Source organism: Lepisosteus platostomus, chromosome 25 (genome assembly GCF_059453375.1).
Source record: "Lepisosteus platostomus isolate fLepPlt1 chromosome 25, fLepPlt1.hap1, whole genome shotgun sequence".
In the NCBI taxonomy this organism is placed as follows: Eukaryota; Metazoa; Chordata; class Actinopteri; order Semionotiformes; family Lepisosteidae; genus Lepisosteus; species Lepisosteus platostomus.
This window is the reverse complement of record NC_142635.1, coordinates 4,573,835-4,593,789: the sequence shown is the minus strand read 5'-3', so window position 1 is coordinate 4,593,789 and position 19,955 is coordinate 4,573,835. Positions and strand designations below refer to the sequence as shown.

Below are 19,955 nucleotides of genomic sequence, written 5' to 3'. Positions count from 1 at the left end.
ACCACAAGGGTTTCCTCATACCTGAGTCTTTGATGACCAACCAGAACTCATCTTTTGCTTAGTTGCACAGCTTGCAGACATTCTTTGCTCTTAAGAATCTGCAGCTGTAAAGAGATCTATAAATCTATGATGGACAACAGTCCTTGAAGACCAGGTGTGGGTGTCTCTTGGCCTTCATTAAGTCAAATTATGGCTGAGGCAGAATGAAAACCCACCAGCATCATGACTTTCCAAAACAGAAAGGACAGTGGACTTCAGCAAACTGCAGGAAAGTGATCAGTAGCATCAGCACCCAGACCAGGCCATGGAAAGTCTAGGTATCTTCTGGTTTTGGTTCCAACCATCTTCTCAATCCCAGGCTTTACTTCCAGTTCTGGGACTCTGGGTTTCAGAATTCCATTGTTCTTGGCTGAAACTAACTGGGCCTTCGGCAGGCTGACACAATCTTCATTGTGGGAGTATAATTACAGTGTCATTCCCGCCTGTCTGCTCATCACAAGACCACTGCAGTTTGGTCAGAAATAAGGCTCAGCAGGTCGAGATGAGAACAAACATAAACTGAATGGCTGGCTACAGATGAGAGGAGTGCATCAAGAACAGGGACAAGATTGTCTGGGATTTGAACCCAGGCCATCTCTGACACACAAAGTGATAATCACAACCCTAGACCCGTAGATCCCAATCCTAGTGACCTACACACCTGTTGTGTTTTGTTCCAGTCCAGCGCTCATTTACACAATCGGAAACTCCATTGGTGTAACAATAAGAATGATTTAAACTGTTCTTTTTTTCCCAGCTCATAAACATGTTGGAGCTTTAACCATTACATTTTGTAAGTGAAAGAAAATTGCAAACTTGCGACTAGAAACAAAATGCAAACATTCCAATAAACTGACTTCTTCGATCAATTATGGCTTCAATTATCTACTAAAGGATGGAATGAAAAACCAGCACCAGGACCAGAACTGGGCAACACTTCTCCAGACCCATGAGCCACACGGCTCAACTAGCCACACTATTATCATCCCATAACTTTGAGTATTCTCAAACCTCAGGACTGAGCGAAGAGATGGGCATTGAGATCTTCACACTGTCACGATTATAGTCCCCCCTCCTTAAGGGTGCTCCAGCTCTTTCACTTTAGATTTAATTCTGTGCACCTGACCCCTTTTCCCAGCCCACCTTAAAAGCCAGGCGCTGACGTTCATCCTGGCTCTGCATCTGGTTTCCGCACCGTGTGAGTCCGGGACCTGGAAGCGCCTGGTCCCGTTAAGGTTTTAATCTCTGTTCCCGTTCCCTGTCCGCCGGTTCCGACCCGGTTCATGGTTTTAATTCCTAGTTTGGATGGATCACCTGGCTATGGACTTATTCTTGTGTTTTTGGATTCCCTCTATGGATTTCTTCTGGATTGTTTGCCTCGGCCACACCTTCCCCGTGCACCAGCGCACTTTGGACACGCCCCCCTGTTTTCAGCCCCGTATCCCTGCATGACCTTTTCCTAGCGTTTCCCACTTCTACGGATTGTGTCGTCCGCATAGGGTCCGGAAAGAACTGTTCGTTACACAAACAGGCATTCGGAGCAATTACTGCCATCAATTGCCAAGAAAGTTGAACAGATCACGCAGAACACAAACCAGCAAAAACTGGGGTAGGTACAACTGAGCTCCAGTATATGTCTACATTGGGGGCCCTTGCATATTGAACCTTCTAATCTATTCCAGTGTTGTTCACTGGTAAAACCACCTTCTTAATCACATACTGTACTTGAGCTAAATTAATTTAAGCGACCGAGCAACGAGTTTGATTCTTGAATTCTTGTAGGTTCGAGACCTTCAGGTCATTGAGGACTCAAGGCTCTCATCAATGTTTTGTTGTAAAATGCCTCTGATATTCTGCATGTAAAATATACCAATAGTGACAAGCAGAGAAAATATTTATTGTGGTTTTCAACATATGCCTGGAAATGAGTCCTTTCTACTGTGCATTGGTTCATTCTGTCTGAGCCTGTGGTGCGTTTGCAGGAACCGCACGTCTCCGCTATTAACATGAAGAATGTAACAGCGTTTCCTGTCCTGAAGAGGCGTCAAACTGGAGATCTTAATCATACTCCTCCCCCAATGGCAGGCCTGCAACTGGGACTGTGTATTCCCCTTCCAAGCATCAGATGTTAGCTTTGTAAGGCAACATTATCACCTTTGCAGATGTGCAAAAGGTTTTGCAATGCAGTGCAAGGGTTCCAGCATTGATGTACAACCAGATGCAGGCTAGGAGATGTTTGATGTGAAGGTCAGAGCAGGAAAGTGTGAAGAAGATAAGGGGCAAGTAAAAGTTTGTGAACCCTTTGGAATGTGAACCCTCATAAAAATGTGGTCTGATCTTCACCTAAGTCACAATAATAGACAAACACAATCTGCTTAAACAAATAACATACAAACAATTGTATTTTTTCTTGTCAGTACTGAACATTCCGTTTAAACATTCACAGTCTAGGTAGGAAGAAGTACAGTATGTGAACCTCTAGGCTAATGACTTCTCCAAAAGATAGGATTGGAGGTGTGGGTTGGAGGAGCCCCGGCTTATTAAAAAGGCTGGCAAAGGCTGGTTACTGACACAGTCTTAGACCTTAGAACAAGAATTGTAGAGATGCATAAAGCTGGAAAAGGCTACAAAAGCATTCCTAAAGGCCTCGGTGTTCATCAATCCACAGTAAGACAAATTGCCTACAAATGGAGGAAATTCAGTACTGTTGCTTCTCTCCCTAGGAGTGGGCGTCCTGCAAAGATCATGGCAAGAGCGCAGCGTGCAATGCTGAAGGAGGTGAAAAAGAACCCGAGGGTAACGGCAAAGGACCTGCGGAAATCTCTTGAACTTGCAGTCTCTGTTCATGCGTCCACTATGAGAAAAACACTGAACGAGAATCGTGTTAATGGAATGGCACCGTGGAGCAAACCACTGCTCTCCAAAAAAAAACATTGCTGAATGTCTCAAGTTTGCAGAAGACCACCTGGATGTTCCACAGCGCTTCTGGGACAATGTTCTGTGGATGAGACAAAAGTTGAACTCCTTGGCAGAAATGCGCACTACGTTTGGAGGAACAAAAGCACTGCACACCAACACCAAAACCTCATCCCAACCGTGAAGCATGGTGGAGGGAGTGTCATGGTTTGGGGCTGCTTTGCTGCCTCAGGGCGTGGACAGCTTGCTATCACGGGGGGGGGGGGCAGTGAATTCAAAATTGTATCAAGAAATTGTACAGGAGAATTTCAGGGTAGCGGTCCATCATCTGAAGCTTAATAGAAGTTGGTTCTACCAGTCACTAAATACAAGGGGTCACATACTTTTTCCAGCCTGGGCTGTGAATGTTTAAACGATGTGTTCAGTTTTGACAAGAAGAAGTACAATTGTTTCATGACATTAGTTAAAGCAGATTGTGTTTGTCTATTATTGTGACTTAGTTGAAGATCAGATCACGTTTTTATGAGTAATTAATGCAGAAATCCAGGTAATTCCAAAGGGTTCTCACACTTTTTCTTGCAGCTAGCTGTAGTCAGAGAAGGTGTAATGGAAAGGATGATAGATATACTGTAGAAATATGAGCGACATGAATGACAATGCAGATCATTAATGGGTCCTTACCTGATCTCTTGGAACATCGACCCCAAGGGAAAAGTCCTGCACTCACAAATTAATTCCGCTTTTCCTCCCCTTTCACCGTAACTCCTAATTTGTTCCGAAGGGTATTGAAAAAGATGACTCCATTAGAAAAAGGAAAGGAAATTGAATTTTTCCAAACACATTGATCATTTCATTCCATTAACCATCTAATCTCCACAGCCTTCTTGTCCAGAGTCTCCTTAGCCCTATACATTCACCATTATCTCATAACACTGACCACCTGTTTTTATCAGCCTTGCTGTCCACTGATGGACAATCTATACATTTTAACCTGTATGAATCCCTTGGACCTGAGAATAGGTTCACTTAACATAAAACTTACTCATCACAAGTTTCCTGGTGCTTCACTTTGCAGCAAGTCATTAACATATTCTCCTTGTCACCCCAGTAAGTGATCGTCTATACATTTCAAACTAAAAAGCAACAATTGTTAAACTCGTTTAATGTCATGTCATGAACATCATAATTTCAAGATGATGAGCCAAACAAACTGTTCAAGTTCTGTCAAGCAGCCCTTATGCAAGTCCAAGCATGTATATTGCAGCAAAGTAAGTGCACACAATGGGCCTGTGGATTGATCTTTACCATGAAATATTAAACTATACTCCAGTAACTCTTGACAAAAGTGTATTTTATATGATGTGAATGGTTAAGCAGCTTCAAACCTTGTATCTGAGCTAACTAGGAAGGTTACAAAACTATAGATGACCATATGGCCCATCCAACTTGTTTGGCAGTTAATTGATCCAAAGATCTCATCCAGACCAGTCTTTGAATAAAACAGGGTATTGGCTTCAATCAATCAAAGTTTATTTATCAAATGCAAAACAATACAGCATGCAGCAGTAGTTGCTGGCAATGATAGATAATAATGTAATAGAAATTGAAAAAAATAAACTCAGACAAAACTCAATATAAATAGAGCTGCGATGGACATAATGTCTTGCATACACCCTGGACACAAGTACTGCAGTGTGCCGAATACAATGAAAACAATGTCCATGTTGCCATTATGGATGATCTGCTGAAGGTGCTGCAGCTTGGCTATTTAGCAGTCTTATTGCCTGGAGGTAGAAGCTATTCCATAATCTGTTGGACTTTGACCAGATGCTGCGGTACTGTTTACCAAATGGTAGGAGAGAAAAGAGTTTGTGACTGGGATGACTGGGGTCCTTGAGAATAGACCTGGACTTCATGCTTCAACAACATGGCTGAGTAGCATGTTCCAAATACCTGTATAGCTGGAGTGGATTATTCAGCTCGTGGCTCCACAAGCTGAAGAATTCACTCCACAGAATGGAAGCAAAATCATCGTTGTCTTCCCTGGCCATTACCAGCACCAGAACTGGACGGGAATTAAGGAGACTGACATGGCCATATTAGGATTCTACATGCTGGATCCTGGATCCAAGAATCAATCCGAGAGGGATCCAAAACTCATTTTCAAGGCAGTCAATGCATTCAAAAAATCATTGAAAACTTAATTTCTGTTGGACACAGAAAGGTTAAGTGAAGTGTCACATGTAAAAATATTTTTATACGGCTTACATCAGCACATACAATCATAAGATTACAAGTACCTTATTACAGTTTGCTTGAAATGTTGACTGTCCTAAAGAGTGATTCCACTATAATCTGTAAGGAAAAGCTATTTGTTTTTAAAGCTAGTTTCCTAAATATCTTTACAGCATCTTTGCCCTAGACGTTACCAAATTTCCCAAAGCAAAATAACTCTGAGTAATCATCTGTGAATTGAACAGATTGAAGACGTAAACTTTTCCAAAAGTGCACAAGTGCTGTTTCAAGATAATTCTGGGTGAAATTAGAGAGGATTTCTAATTTTTCCCTTCATGCACTAGGACAACAATACAATCTACCTCAGCTGAGTTCTTCTTTGGTGAGACAGACTTAACAGGATCCTGGTGCACAATAGAAATGTAAAACAAATTCTGACATGTGCAGCTGAGGTTTTTCCATTTCAACTTTGAAGCTTTTGTTTTCTGTGCACTAAGCTTCCATTAGCGCTCCATAACTGTTTTACCATGGCAAACATGCAATGCAGTCATGGAAAAGGTATGCCTGAATAAGGTAAGCAGTGTAATTATTCAAATAATTCAGACTTAACCGACCGCATATCCCCGACTCCGGCATAGTCCAATATCTAAGAAGAGTTTCTGGGTATTGGCTTCACAGATCCAGCGTTGGGTTTTGCTGCAGTCCAGATCAATCCAATTGTTTAAGGAATTGGTTTTTGGATAGGCAGCCACACAGTTCCCGTTTCTGTTCAGTTTCTCCATCTTATTATTCCTCCAGTACCTGAAACAGACCAATGTAACCTCACTATAAACACAGCCACATGGTCTGTCAGCATTGCAGAACAATTCTTTACTCGGTTCTTCCACATGTACAGAGGAGAACACAGCCCACACAGTCTGTTTGTTCAGCATGCAGAACAAAATTTCTTCAGCATGTACATGACCTAGTCTGAACTCCTCACAATGGAAAAAAGCCACAGAGCCACAGAACCTGTTAGCATCTCCAAACAAAAACTCCTCTAACATTTATACTACACGCCAGGAGCCATACAACCCTACAATTCTCAACTCAAAACACTTTACAGGTCATGAGGACTCCTTTCCACCACCACCAATGTGTAGCCATAGCTAAATGATGCAACAGCAGCCAAAGTCACCATACACAGGCTCTCAGTGGGGAGGAGAACACAGTGATGAAGCCAGTTCAAATTTGGGGATTATTAGGAGGCTATGATTGGTAAAGGTCAGAGGAAAATTTGGCCAGGGGTAACACTCCTACTCTTTCCAAGAAATGCTCCGAGACTTAAATCACAACCTCGATTATACGTCTCATCCAGAAGACAGTGCCGGTTTACAGAATAGTGTCCCCAAAACTAGACTAGGGCGTTAGGAGCCACACAGACTGCAGAGTGAGTGCCCCCTACTGGTCCCAATAACACCTATTCCAGCAGCCACTTTAGCTATCCAATCCAAGTACTGGCCAGGCTCACACCTGCTGAGCTTCAGTGGGCTGCCAGTGGTGAGTTGTAAGGTGATAGCCTCCGGAGGAAGCGGAACTGTTTTCCCAAACTGGAGGAGGTAAGGGTACAAGGAAACCAATTTTTGCAGACCTTTACCAAAACAGAGCACCGTAGCCTTCTCATAGAACAGTAAGTGTCCCCCACAACACCAAGACACAGGAAACATCCTGCACACACTGATGCACTGCACAATCCCAGCTTCTGCTAATTAATACCATCTATAGTTAAAGACTAGGAAATGATAGACAGACCCTTGTGTGTGCCCTGTGCATATTAATCTACTGCTCATTGAGCTTGGACCAGTTATTACAATAACTCTTACCCGCCAGACTCTCTACTGCCATCCACCCACAGGAAGGTCCCCTTTTCTGCTGTATCGGTCAGGCCAATCCAGGAAATCTCGCCCATCGTCTTTACGTTCGTGAAGTTCTGGACACAAGATGCAGAATTACACACCTTTAGACTCTCTGTGTCAGATCAATAAATGTATACCTTTGGTGACTTGTTTTTGTTTAAGAAGAAGTAGAGTTTCACATATGCAATTGTACTGAATGGCTAAAGGAGGAGTGGCTGAAATCAGTGTGCAGTGTGATACTGCTGCCCTCTAGAGACAGTAGTGGTTTACTGCATTCAATGTTCCATATTGGATATTTGTTGATTAATGGGGTTATTTGATTGAGCGCTGAGATGGAACAACCAACATGTTGGGGTCTCCATGACGTCCAGGACTGGGAATCCCTGATGTACAGTAGTACATACAGGGGGAAAATGATCAATGTCTCTGTCTCTCCGTCCTCATTACTCTCCAAGCCTTCTTTACCCCATTCTCCTGCAGTTTCTCCCACCTCCTCTTCAATAATGTTATACCTTACCTGCTCCTCCGCACTCTCTATAATCACTAGGTCTGCTCCCCGGTTTTGGCAGTCAGCACGGCTGTCGGCCCAGGTCTGTGAAGCTTTGGAGAAGTAGTAACACTTGAAGTTGAAGAGCACCCAGCCTGGTTGACAGGGTTTACAGACTCTCTCTACAGTGGAGACACAGATAAGGACAGTGGCCACATCAGTAGAGCTCTCTGCAGCAAACTATCATCTCTTCTCTGTACTGCTGTCTCCAGTTCAGCTTTCCACAATCAGACTCTGTGATTTCTCCGTGGGAGGCTGAAACCAAGGAAAATAATGCTTTGAGTGAACAGAGAGTCGTCCAGTGGTCACTGTGGTGCGACAGAGTTGTTACTACTACAAGTGTGAAGTGTTTCCTGCCCAGCTCACTTATTTGGGATTCCAGGGCCTCTTTCTCGCTCTGTAACTTGTTGTAGATAGCGGTCAGGGTGCTGTGGTTCACTTGGAGCTGATCCAGTTCATCCGTCAGGAGGGACAGGTGGAGATTTGCTTCACTGGCACGGCGAGAGCCTGTGTTATCTGTGGACGGGAGGATTCTTTGCTTTACCGAGAGACACTTGCGCACACACACAAACACCCAGGCCGTGTCATATATCACATGTTCTTTGCCAGGCATGGGGTGCGATTCCGATAACTCACATAATTCTACCATGTGTGGCAAAGGATAACACCATGCGTGATTCAACAGCGCCGTAACAGCAGGCATCATGGTGGCGCAGTGGTTAGCATTGCTGCCATGCAACTTTGGGGCCTGGGGTCCGATTCCTGGGGTGCTGTCAGGGAGGAGTCTGTATTTTCTCCCCAAGTTTGTGTACATTTATTCCGGGTGCTCCAGTTTCCTCCCACAATCCAAAGCCATGATTAATTGCTTTCTGGGAAAATGGACCCGGATGCGAGTGTGTGTTCATGTCTGTGTTTGCCCGGCGATGGACTGGCATCCTTTTCAAGTTGTATCCCTCCTTGCTCCTGTTGCTTGCAGGGATATGACCCTTCTGCCCTGTGAGCTTGTATTAGATCAGTTGTTTAGAAAATGGAGGGAGGAAGCTGAATTATAGCCTCGAACCCTGAACTCACAGATTTTCAGCAAGGATGGGCCTCATCACTACTGCGATGCGAGACCTATACTATGGTCCAACACCTGACCAGTGTCCCAGTACCTTAGGATGTGTGATCATCATCAGTTGAGACATTAAACTGAACACCTGATTACTTCATCAATAAAGATCCTATTGCAGTGTTTGGTGGGGTGTTAGGTCTAGTGTACTGGCTAAACAACACTCTGCATTTTCACAATCTGGACTCCATAAAGATCTCCCTTGATTCAATTGGTGATGCAGTTTCTCTGTTGTCTTCAATTAAGGGGCCACTGTTGCAGAATGACTGCCATGGGTCAACCAACTGGTGGAAGTGGGTCCTCGCCTGTGTTTGGTGCACTGTCATTGGTGTTTTTCATCCCAAAGGATACTAAATACAAGGAATTAGGACTTATTCTGCCAGTTCTGCACATAGCATCTGCATAACACCAGCGTTTTTTATAACCTGGTCACCTGCCCATTTATCACCTCACTGTACACAATCACACACCAAACCAGTTGAGGATTTTTGTATACCGATGCAAAGAAACATGCATATCATTGACACATAGAGAGGTGGACAAACTTACACACAGTCTGATGGTATGTTATACTCACAGTAGACGCACAGGACGATGATGATGGTCAGTAAGACAGCACATAACAGCCCCAGGCACACGGTGGCCGGTCTGCAAGGCGCTGGGCTGGGCTCTGCTCTCACTGTGGACACAGGGCCCGGGATCTTTTTCATGGCCACTAGTGGGAAAAAAAAGACCATATGTTTTAATGTCTGAAAACACAGAAGGGCTACAGCCCTTCAACACACTCTGCACAAGGGTATCTGCCCATAATCCCACTCTTTTCATTGTCTTTCCTTTCTTTCTCTTCCCTTTTTTCCTCTGTCTCTCTGTGAAAATTAGCTAACATATGAAACAAATTATATATAGAAGATAAGATATATGCCAGGGACCCGTGCAATACATTTATATCTATATCTATATTTACATCTATATTTATATTCATATGTGTGATGCGATTTTTCTGCATACTGTTCTGTTCTAGTTTGTTCTTTGTGTGTCCAGACTGTGAGTAACTCTTTTAGTGCACCCCTCACTGTACTGATTGTATTGTATGTATTGTACTATTATTAGTATTGTATCATTCGTTACACTGTGGCTGTGTTGTCTGTGTTAAGCTGCTGTTGCACTGCAATTTCCCTCACGGGATCAATAAAGTATCTATCGATCTATAAGCTCTACCAGGAGAACAAGAAATCAAATGCATTCATACTCACAGAGATTGTAAGAACCTTAGTTTCCAGTGACGCAATGTGAAGAAATGTTTTGCTCGCTGCATTAAACTATTATTGATGGTAAGCAATGTTTCATCCTTACTTACCATTAATGAAAGTAATGAGATACAGAGAATGCAGTGTTAAAGTATGCAGTACATCCCTAATCTTTAATTAAAGATAGGTTCCCTAAATCATTTTGTAATGCTGGTTCCATCGTGTACCGCTCCCTTCCAAAAACAAACATTGCTTTAAAGCCCAGGCTGGGAACCCCTGATGTAGAGGAAGAAAGATGGTATACATGGCAAATAGGTGCAGCTGATACAGCATTAGGAGAAGAAAAGCTTCCGTCAACTGACTTCTCCGCATTGAAGCACACATCTTTGGAAATTACATGCGTTTCAAAGTTAAGCCAAGCCAAAAAACGCCTCGCATCCTCTTTGATTCGGCACAGTGCCACATTGCTACAGCGTTGAATTGCAGCCCAGAGTGTATCCTGTGTCTGCGCACGGCTTAGCACATGGCATCAGGGCACTGTCGCAACATTGCGCCACGCGGAACTGACACATCCAGCACAGTTTTCCACGCTGCTCAACCGTGTGGAGAAGTCCACAACTGTGTGTTCAAATCCACAGAAAAAAGGGTATTCACCAAACCTCTTGCTTTTTTGTGTGGATCATATCTCAAATGAATGGGTTGGCTCTGAACAGAATCTGAAGAGCCTTTAAATCAAGCAATCAATGAAAATGTTGCCTGGTAAACAATAATACAGGTTTACATTTGTGGTATGTTTTAGTGTTGTTTCCTAGTGCTGTCTCCTGAACACCTGGAATATCTTTTTTTTTTCTTTTCTAAGAATTTTGTATTACTTAAAAAACAAGAAAACATTCACATGCAAATATAACATCACAAAGTACACAAAAAAGACACATTAAGATTAACAACTTATTACGTAGTACAATATCACATGGACAATAACCATGAGCGTATCCTTCCTGAGCTTAAGATGGTTCTAATCATATACAGTAGGATAACGTTTTTTTGGGTATTTACCCGTGTTCTGCTCTCCTGGGTTCCTGTGTGGCGTTCTGTCTAGAGTACTGTACACATCCCTGTCTGGGTTGACCAGTCCAGTGTAAATTCCCTCTGAAACCACTGACTGTGATCTTCCATCAGTTGCCCTGTCCATCTCCCGAGACTGAACTATGTCTGTTGCTGCAGTGAGCTCTTACTGATGGCGACTCTGAAGTCAATGGCTAAAGAGGAAGTTGTCCTTGAGCCACAGGAAGTTAGGAAATGTGTAAGCTGTGTGAGTATATTTGTGTGGGTTTGTGTGTGTTACTATGGAGTTTTTCTGGTGGCGTCTGTAAGTCAGGATACGGCTGTGAAAAACCACATTGATAATGGTCTTCTTTCACAAAATTCAGAACTGGGAAATGATTGGAAAACGTCCATTCCTTCCTTTGACAAATCAGATCAGCTCCCATGATCACCAATAAGCACCCAAAACCTGCATATAATCCTTGACACCCCAGCTATTAGAAATTAGCTTGAGCAGTCAAATAGCTACACTTCAGTGTCATGGTCTTGAGCTTTCCTCCCTCCAGGCTCTGACAATCTAGGTTTTCACTGTCGCCAATATGAATCTGCGTAAGGCCTGCCTCTCAGCAGGTGGCTCATGAGGCCAGAGTTCACAGAAAACCGGATGGAAAACAGAAATACTGTGCAAGGAGACCTACTTAAAAAAAAAGTTCTTGAAGATCCTCCAAACCAGACCTACTCTACACAACCCAATAAGCAACTATCACTGTGGATCTCTTTATACATCAAACTTGGTATAAATTAAACCTGTGTGAAAATGTGACTTTCAGCCTTTCCCCAGTTATCCAATTAATGACTGCACCATTTTTTAATCTATGTGCAGGAAATAGAAGTCTGCATGCCCTCTAGTGGCAGGTCAGTTGAAAGTACTATTCTAATTACCTTTCGCCTTCCTTGAACTGAAGAAAGGAACTGTAGACCTGAGACTTTCGTTATGCAATAGCTGTGTGTCCTGGACATCTGTGTTTCACTATCGTGGTCTCTTCGAATTGGTCTTGAAGCCTGCAGGCAGCCCTGTGAATTGTTTCCATGACTCTAAGCACATATCAAAGGCCAGAGCTCGACAGTGATCCAAAGAACATTTCTGGAGTGCCACCATTGTGTGCATTCTTAAACATTCTAACATCTCACAAAAAGCTCTGTTGGCTCGGTCTAATTGTCAGACTCCAAACTACCATTAGAAGGTTCTTTTCTCCCACGCCAGCCAAGGCATCAGCCCAGAAAGAGGCCAGGAGAAGCACCCTAAATATATCATCACCTGGGAGATTTAAGGCTCTTGACTGAACCAGATGGACAAAGCATGATTAGGAAAGAACTTAGCACTACGTTAGCACTTTGTTCTCAGATTTTAAATAATATTATTACTAATACTAATCATAATACTAATAATTCCTTACACTTACCTCTCAAAGCACTCAACAGACAATGGGGACTCCCATCCACCACCACCAACGTGTACTCCCTATCTGGATGATGCAACAGAGGCCTAAGTGTGCCAGTACACTCTCTACACACCACACACCAGCTCTCAGTGGAGAGGAGAACGGAGTGATGAAGCCAGTTCAGAGATGGGGATTACTAGGAAACCATGACTGGAAAAGGCCAGTGGGAAATTTGGCCAGGACACTGGATTTAACACCCTTACTCTTTCCGATTAACGTCCTGGGATTTTTAATGACCATTCAATTTTATGACTCATATGAGGGACAGTATAGTGCATTCAAATCCACACCATCCACAGGGCGAGTGCTTTTTTCTGGTCCCACTAACACCTCTTCCAACAGCCACCTTAGTTTTTCGCAGAAGGTCTCTCATCCAGGTACTGGCCAGGCTCACACCTGCTGAGCTCCAGTAGGCTGTCAGCTGAGAGTTGCAGGGTGATCTAGCTCTCAAGGAAATGAAACATTGAGGAGAGCTCACTGTGACCGGATAGTGCAATATGTGATCTGATTATGTCCTTAGACAAATACCTGCCGAACCTCAGAGATTCAGAGAGCACTCATCACTTATTGGTCTTATCATGGAAGACAATCACCTTTGACCATGAGGGACTCCCAGTGAATATGTTTCCTTTCTTCCCCACTAGATGGCAGACTCGGCCACACCATATAGAACTTTTTACCGACTACTTTACATATGAAGGTAAGAATACAAAATCATGCCATTCAGCTCATGCAATTTGTTTCATCTCTAGTAACTAAATAACCCAACGATCTTTCTGGAAAGAAGCCAGGGTATGGGCTTGAACAACATAACTTCAAAAATAAGTAGTCTGGGCAAACACCTACAGTAGCAGATGATGCAGACAAACAATACATGTAGAATGTGTAACTGCAAGCTAGGAGAGGTTCATAGGTTTCTCTTGAGAATTATGAATACAAAACAGAAATGATTTGTGATATACGTTTGCCATGAAAAATGTGTAGCTGTAACTTAGGTGTAAGACAATATAATCAAGTAAAGTTGAACACATTTAGCATGTGTTGAATGGACCTCTATGTTAAACTTTTGTAATTGTTGAAAACATTTCTTTCAATACCGTTAAATGACTTGGCACTATGAATGCAGTAAATGTATTAAATTGAATTCTTTATTTCTATGTCTTCATTTTAAAACATTTTAAACAGTTATTTTGAACACCTAAGCTAATGGACGTTTTTCACAGCAAAAGGGGTGAATACCTTTGCTGGCATTTAACAACTTCACCCAGAAAGTTTTCAGTTTGAGCATTCAAGAGTTTCAAGATTAAAATGATCAGTGTGTAATAATGTATATACAGTACACAACATAATTTTGCAATTTCACAAAATGAAGGAATTGGTTGAATACATTTGCAAGGCACATTATTTGAAGCTGCAACTTCTTTGCAAAGTGTAGCCTGTTATAAAAAAAGCTTGTACATGTTTGTAATCCAATTACATGAAATCACAGTGAAACAAAACAAACACGCCAAACACAGAATTAGCATGTAAGTGCAGAGAATGATAGGGAGTGTCTAAGGAGTGAATCTGACAGCATCAACCTCACAGATCCAACTGCGGGATGCACTACAGGGTATATCGTTCCAGGCATTCAGAGAACTGGATCTGGGATAGATGGCCACACAATCATGATTCCCATTGGGATCGTTTGGCTGTCCACTGTCCCAGAATCTAAAACAGAGGAGTATGGCTTCAACATCAATACAATACAGAATTGTTACGGAGACACAACTGAATTCTTCGTATTGCATTCATTGTAAGACACTTGCTGATGATATATCTCACCTTACAAACTCGCCATGCACAATATGTGTCTTTAACTATTAGATATCCCTGTTTACTTGTACATTTTGCTTACTAAAAATGTGTCTTCTGCTCCTCCTCCTGCAATGTACAGATGTAGCCATTCAAAATATGCGGTTTCCATGTGCAGATGGCCATAGTACGTGATTCGCTGGCAAAGATGATCGACAGGTGGCACTTGTGGTGCATTAGTTGTTAGTAAAAATGATGGCTACATTTAGTCTCTGTACTGTGCATGTTTAAATCCACTTAATATGGAATTTTACAACTAAAGGGAAATTTTGCAAGCTGAGCATAAAAATAAACGGAACATAACATCTCTGAACATCAGAAACGATATTAATGTAGTTGTAAAATACATTGTACAAACTGTATATGGCTGGTAGTGGTAGTTTCAACAGTATCCCACTTTCTTCATAAACAGTTTTGACATGCTCCTTCTGACTATATTAGTGTATATACTTTATAAAAAGCTATAATGTTTTAACCTTTTCCAGGAATAATTGTGCTCAACAAATTAATAACGATATTAGTTTAAGGATCTAAGTATAATACATTTATATAGTTCACATTATTACCATAGTCCTTTATACAATATTCATAATCTGTCAATGTAATTCTGGTATCTGGGGACACAGCTTGAACAATTTATTTCTCTGCTCTATAATTGTGCAGTTAGACTGTGTAGGTGTAAGAGTACTGTCCAGTCACTCTTTTGCATGAATTAAAAACAGGTAAGGGATTATGTGCTGAACATCTTGGGAAAGCTACACTTGCCTGACAATCCTTCTCTGTCAATATATGCAGGTACAGTATACAGGCCATTCAATCAGAGCAAAAGTCTGCCACCTGTCTCTGTTACTACTCTGTTAATTCTCTCTCTGTAATTGTGGTAAGTGTGAGTGTACTGTATATACAGTACATTCAGTCTGAGTATAGGTCAGTCTTCTCTCCCTCTTTGACTGTATTTTACTTGCTGTAATTGTGTGGTCAGCTTGGGTGCATATACAATATGTTTAGTGAGGGTTTAGGTTAGTGCTGGACTCCTCTCTCACACTGGAACTGTATTTCACTCCCTCTGTAATCTGTGGTTTTCTTCATTTCTAGGGTAGATGACTGGGCTCCTCTTTCACTCTGTTACAGTGCGGTCAGTGTGTTATACTGTATGAATCCCAATCAACCGAGGTGCAGTTCAGTAGTGTAGTCTTCCACAGCTCTTACCCTCTAGTGTCTCTACTGCCATCAACCCACAGGAAGGTCCCCTCTTCAGCTGTATCAGTCAGGCCAATCCAGTAATTGTCTTTTTTAAGATGGCTGATTAGAAATTCCTGAACACAAAACAATCCACATCTGTATTCTGACTATAAACATAAAATGTATACTTGTTTCTCAAATGATGAAATACTATAAAGAATATCAGCTTGACAAATTATTGGTGTTGTTGCAATGACTGGTTGTAGTAATGTAGCAATGTTGAGTAAACAATTTGGACAAGTTACTATGACATACAATGACGATGTTGATGTTTGGTGATGAGCAGATATTGTTACAGCTCCAATCACAATCTCTTCCGTCTTTCTTTCCATCTTGCTTGTCTCAGTCTTATCCTGTCTCCATGTCCTGACTTAGTCTCTTACCTCTCTCTCCAGTTAAGAGGCACAGATTCTTACCTGTTCCTTCCTGCTCTCTACAATCACCAGGTCACTTTCCGTTAATCTGCAGAGATTGCGACTCTCATTCCAGGACAACTTGTATGTAGAAAATAAATAACACTTAAAGTTGAAGAGCTCCCAGCCCTGCTGGCAAGGTGTACAGATTCTCCCTGTGCAATAAAAACATGGACAACAGTAGCTTGTATCAATACAGTTCAGCTCTCTGCACAGCCCTGATCTACGCAGTTAAGTGTGGCAGCCGACGGACTGGAATTACTGTAGCTGTCCTCATAAAAAACAACAACTACTAACTGAGGAGAGGGAGTAAATGTGTTGCTAAGATGTGTGTGCGTAGCCTCGTGCAGGCTGTGGAGAAGAATTATGTTGAAAATGCCACAGCCACAGAAATTCTGTAATATAGGGAACCACGATGGGGAAAACCTGAATGTCCTCAGCCCTTCATGTTGCAACCTCAGCTAAAAAAAGGAAACAAAGCAAGGTGTGGTGTATCCAAGCCCATTAGCAGAACTGTCTTGATTTCTGACCAGGCGTTTGTTTAACCAATTAACTTAAATTACCGTGCATTGAGTGAAGTGATGTTCAGAGGATGGAAGCAGTGAGGAGACACTGTAACTCTGGCTGTTGCAAAACTGCTGAGCTATTAACCAGGGAGATCACCTTAGATTCACCAATCATGTTTGTTAAACTCTGGAAAACTCACTTGGCTTTTCACATCTCACAGCTGTGAGCTGCAAGATCGGACACAGGGGGGATTGAGGACGTGTGGGCAGACCCTGCCGCTCACCCAGCTTCAAGTCTTTTAACACATGATGGCAACTACAGCCCGGTACCACAGGATCAGTGCTGATTGGAGGAGAGGTTGTTCACTCATCACAGAGATCAAAGTTTGATTGGATTTTTGAGAGCCCCGGTCCAATAAACCCATCCTACCATTGCTTGGGAAATCCCAATCCGTCAGCTAGATCCATGACCTAGGCTCAAACCCACTACCCAGGCAAGCTCTTTTACTGGTTGAGCCACGTAGGAGAGGCCCTGTCAAAATAACGTAGATGAAACTGAATCGCTTCAGGTCTCTTTCTGGCCATTGCACAGCTCAAATCTTGCCCAGACCGGTTTGTTTCCTTAAAATCACGATCAAACTCAAGAACTCAGGAGTTCAGAAGACTCACACCATGAACGGTGGGGCTGTAGCCCCCAAAATATCTATCCATCAGGAAATACTCACTCATTTCAGTGATCTGTGATTGGAGGCCAGTGATCTCTCGTTGTAGCTCTGCTTTCTCTTTCTGATATCCATCTTTCTCATTCTGTAGGCTTCTTTTCTCTTTCTGGAGTATGGTATTCTCAGCCTTAAGATTTCTGTAGTCCCTCTGTAACCTGTAATTTTTAGCACTTAGGGTGCTGTAGTTTACTCGGACCTCAAGTAGTTCATTCATCAACTGGGGGTTGTTTGCGCTCTGGATGATATGTTCCTCTTTGCCACTCTGGGAGCCTCTGCTGTCTGTGGGAACAAGACATGGGAACTTCAGTGAAGTGGACAAGGGCGCTGATGCAGAGAACTGGGTTGCTTTATAGCTTTTGGACAAAGTGACCATTCTACATACACCACCATCCCTGAGCAACCAGTGAAATAAGTTGTTCCCCCATACTAAAGAGTTTTAACCATTACATGGTCAATCACCTGACCAGACCTCCACTGAGCAGGGCAGGTCCCTGAGAAAGCAAGTGAGTAAACCTGAAACCTTGTCTCATCCACTTTCTGTGGCTTCAGGCTGTAATCCCTTATAATACCTGGTGTAAATTCACTGCTTCATTGCAACAGGCAAAGGGTGGCATCCCAGTGGTTTAAATCTATCTGTTTTAGCTTTTCTGTCTGTGTCTACAAAGAAACATTTACTCTCAAACTCCAACACCTGTTAACTTTTTTTTTCACACACTCATATATGCATATCAAACATACTGTATGTATTTCAAGTAGGTAGCTGTGTCAGCAACTGTATGCATACCCATTAGTGCTATTGCTAAAACAGGGACTCCTAAGCCTGCTACCAGAGATTTGTGTCCTATATACTGTATAAGCTATATGTTTACAGTATAACTGTATCCTATATACACAGAATAGTCTAGCCGTTTTAGGTTTCGTCAAATAATCAATGCCAGGGAAATTAAAGCAGTCAAACTAAGCCTGAATTACCCTAATTTAAAACACTTCCCCAGACCTTGCTGTCTTGATTTACTGAGGAACTTGTTGCAAAATTGCTCTCCAGGAGAAGGCGTGAGGAGCTTAATGCTGTAAAAAGACATTGAAACACATGCTGACACACACATTTGACAACACAAACTGTGCGTGTAGTATGATACTCACAGTAGACACACAGAGCTATGATGGCAGGCAGTGTGACAGCCCACAGAAGCCCCAGACACACTGTAGCCAGTCTGTAGGGAGAAGGGCTGGGCTTAGTCTCCTCTGTGGACAGAGACATTAGTGGAACAACAGTCAACATAATCAAAACTGGGAGGACTAAATCATTGAAGACTGTACACGCTCTCTCTCCCTCATTTCAATGGCTCCCTTGATATATTGTTCCAGTCTGTATCCTGTGCCTCTATGTTCATCTCCTCTCCGCAAGTGTAGCAGAGCTAGTTTGGGCACGGTGACGTCATCGCCCTCCCTACAGCGTAGCAGGGATCTCAGCTGCCAGGGCTGAAGGAGGTCTCCTTCAGCTCACTCGGCTGGTTCTCTGTTGCGTTACACCCGAGACCCAGCTCCGCGCCCCGGGTGTTGCGGGACGAACCGGCGGGGTGGAGCCGTGGAGGGCACGAGCCTGCGCAGAACCGCAACGGTCACACAAGCAAGATGACATTACATTAACCAACTCACATCCATCAGCCTCAGGGTTGAATACAACCACATTCCTGCAGACCGAGTGAGAATCTTTACCGGCTCTCGACTTGGAAGGCACCAGAATGGCTCAGAGTCCTTAGAATGAGATTTTCTTACAATGTCACATTATGCATCGATTTTAAGTAATGTTTTAGGCAGTTTGTGTTAATTGATTGAAAGGTCATCATAGAAAGCTTGAATATTTTTTCCACTTCAGAATATATTTGTCTTTGACTTTAGTAACACTGGGGAGGGTTTCAAATCAAAATCTTCCCAGGATCTCCCGAAACGAGACTTTCTGATCCTTTAGCTTGTTAAAACACATGAATCATGTCACAGAGATTAAAATTGAGGTGACCTTGTAAGCTCTTTTTGGAATGCAAAATCCCAATCAGTGGGTTCACTCAGTCCATTCTATATGGGTTTTTTTAGGACAACCTTCATCTGCTTGAGAACCCCTCATTCCCCAGGTCTGGGCAGGCTTCTCCAGAGCTGTGATCCCCTGACTCAATAAACCTGCCTTTTACAGGATTCTCCCACCATTGATCGTGCATCATTAACTTAAGTCTTAGTTCAGGCATATATAGTTTCTGTCCGTCAAGTACTTACGTGTTGGTGGTGCACTTGGATGGTTATGAGGGGTCTTGTCCAGAGTACCATACACATCTTCATCCGGGTTGACCAGTCCAGAGTATATCCTTTCAGAACCTATAGACTGTCGTCTTTCTGTAGGCACCCTGTCCATCTTCACCTGAACTCTATATCCAGCTCCATATACTGTACGGCATGCTCTCACTGGAGCAATGGTGTCTCACTTCTAAAGAGTATCAGGAAAATGTATTCTTTTGAGCCAGAAATCTTGCATCGCAGGAAGTTAGGATATGTGCAAACCTAGCTGGATGTCTTTTTCAGGCACGTGCAGATGTGCAGCAGTGTTAACGCCCATCGGACTTGGTGTGTATATCTGTGCGTCATTAATTCCTGTGAGGCAATATGCTAGAAGTTGTTTTTCCCCCCCCA

The 19,955-nt window shown here is 42.8% G+C and overlaps 1 protein-coding gene across 4 annotated transcripts; it reads right to left on the bottom strand.

Annotated features, from left to right (window-relative positions):
- Window positions 1–4,463: 4,463 nt before the first annotated feature.
- On the bottom strand, window positions 4,464–19,807 carry LOC148640825 (CD209 antigen-like protein C). 4 transcript variants are annotated; one of them, XM_088619037.1, is made up of 7 exons: window positions 16,049–16,188; window positions 15,600–15,706; window positions 9,321–9,458; window positions 7,999–8,148; window positions 7,603–7,754; window positions 7,053–7,159; window positions 4,464–5,991 (listed from the first exon to the last, which is right to left on the bottom strand). In XM_088619037.1, exons 2-7 carry the CDS (start codon window positions 15,619–15,621, stop codon window positions 5,796–5,798), a joined length of 765 nt encoding a protein of 254 aa, XP_088475163.1. In that variant the 5' UTR covers window positions 15,622–15,706; window positions 16,049–16,188; the 3' UTR covers window positions 4,464–5,795. The 4 variants fall into 4 exon arrangements, with proteins under 4 accessions (XP_088475163.1, XP_088475162.1, XP_088475164.1 ...); XM_088619036.1 differs by lacking the exons at window positions 15,600–15,706; window positions 16,049–16,188 and adding an exon at window positions 11,047–11,325; XM_088619038.1 differs by lacking the exons at window positions 15,600–15,706; window positions 16,049–16,188 and adding an exon at window positions 9,997–10,396.
- Window positions 19,808–19,955: the final 148 nt, after the last annotated feature.

Coding starts and splice junctions, on each gene's coding strand:
- LOC148640825 (XM_088619035.1), bottom strand. CDS start 19,680: ATGGACAGGGTGCCTACAGAAAGACGACAGTCTATAGGTTCTGAAAGG. Junction 18,519..19,544: donor TCCAAGTGCACCACCAACAC/GTAAGTACTTGA, acceptor CTCTGTCCACAG/AGGAGACTAAGCCCAGCCCT. Junction 16,201..17,276: donor ATCACAGATCACTGAAATGA/GTGAGTATTTCC, acceptor TTTATTGCACAG/GGAGAATCTGTACACCTTGC.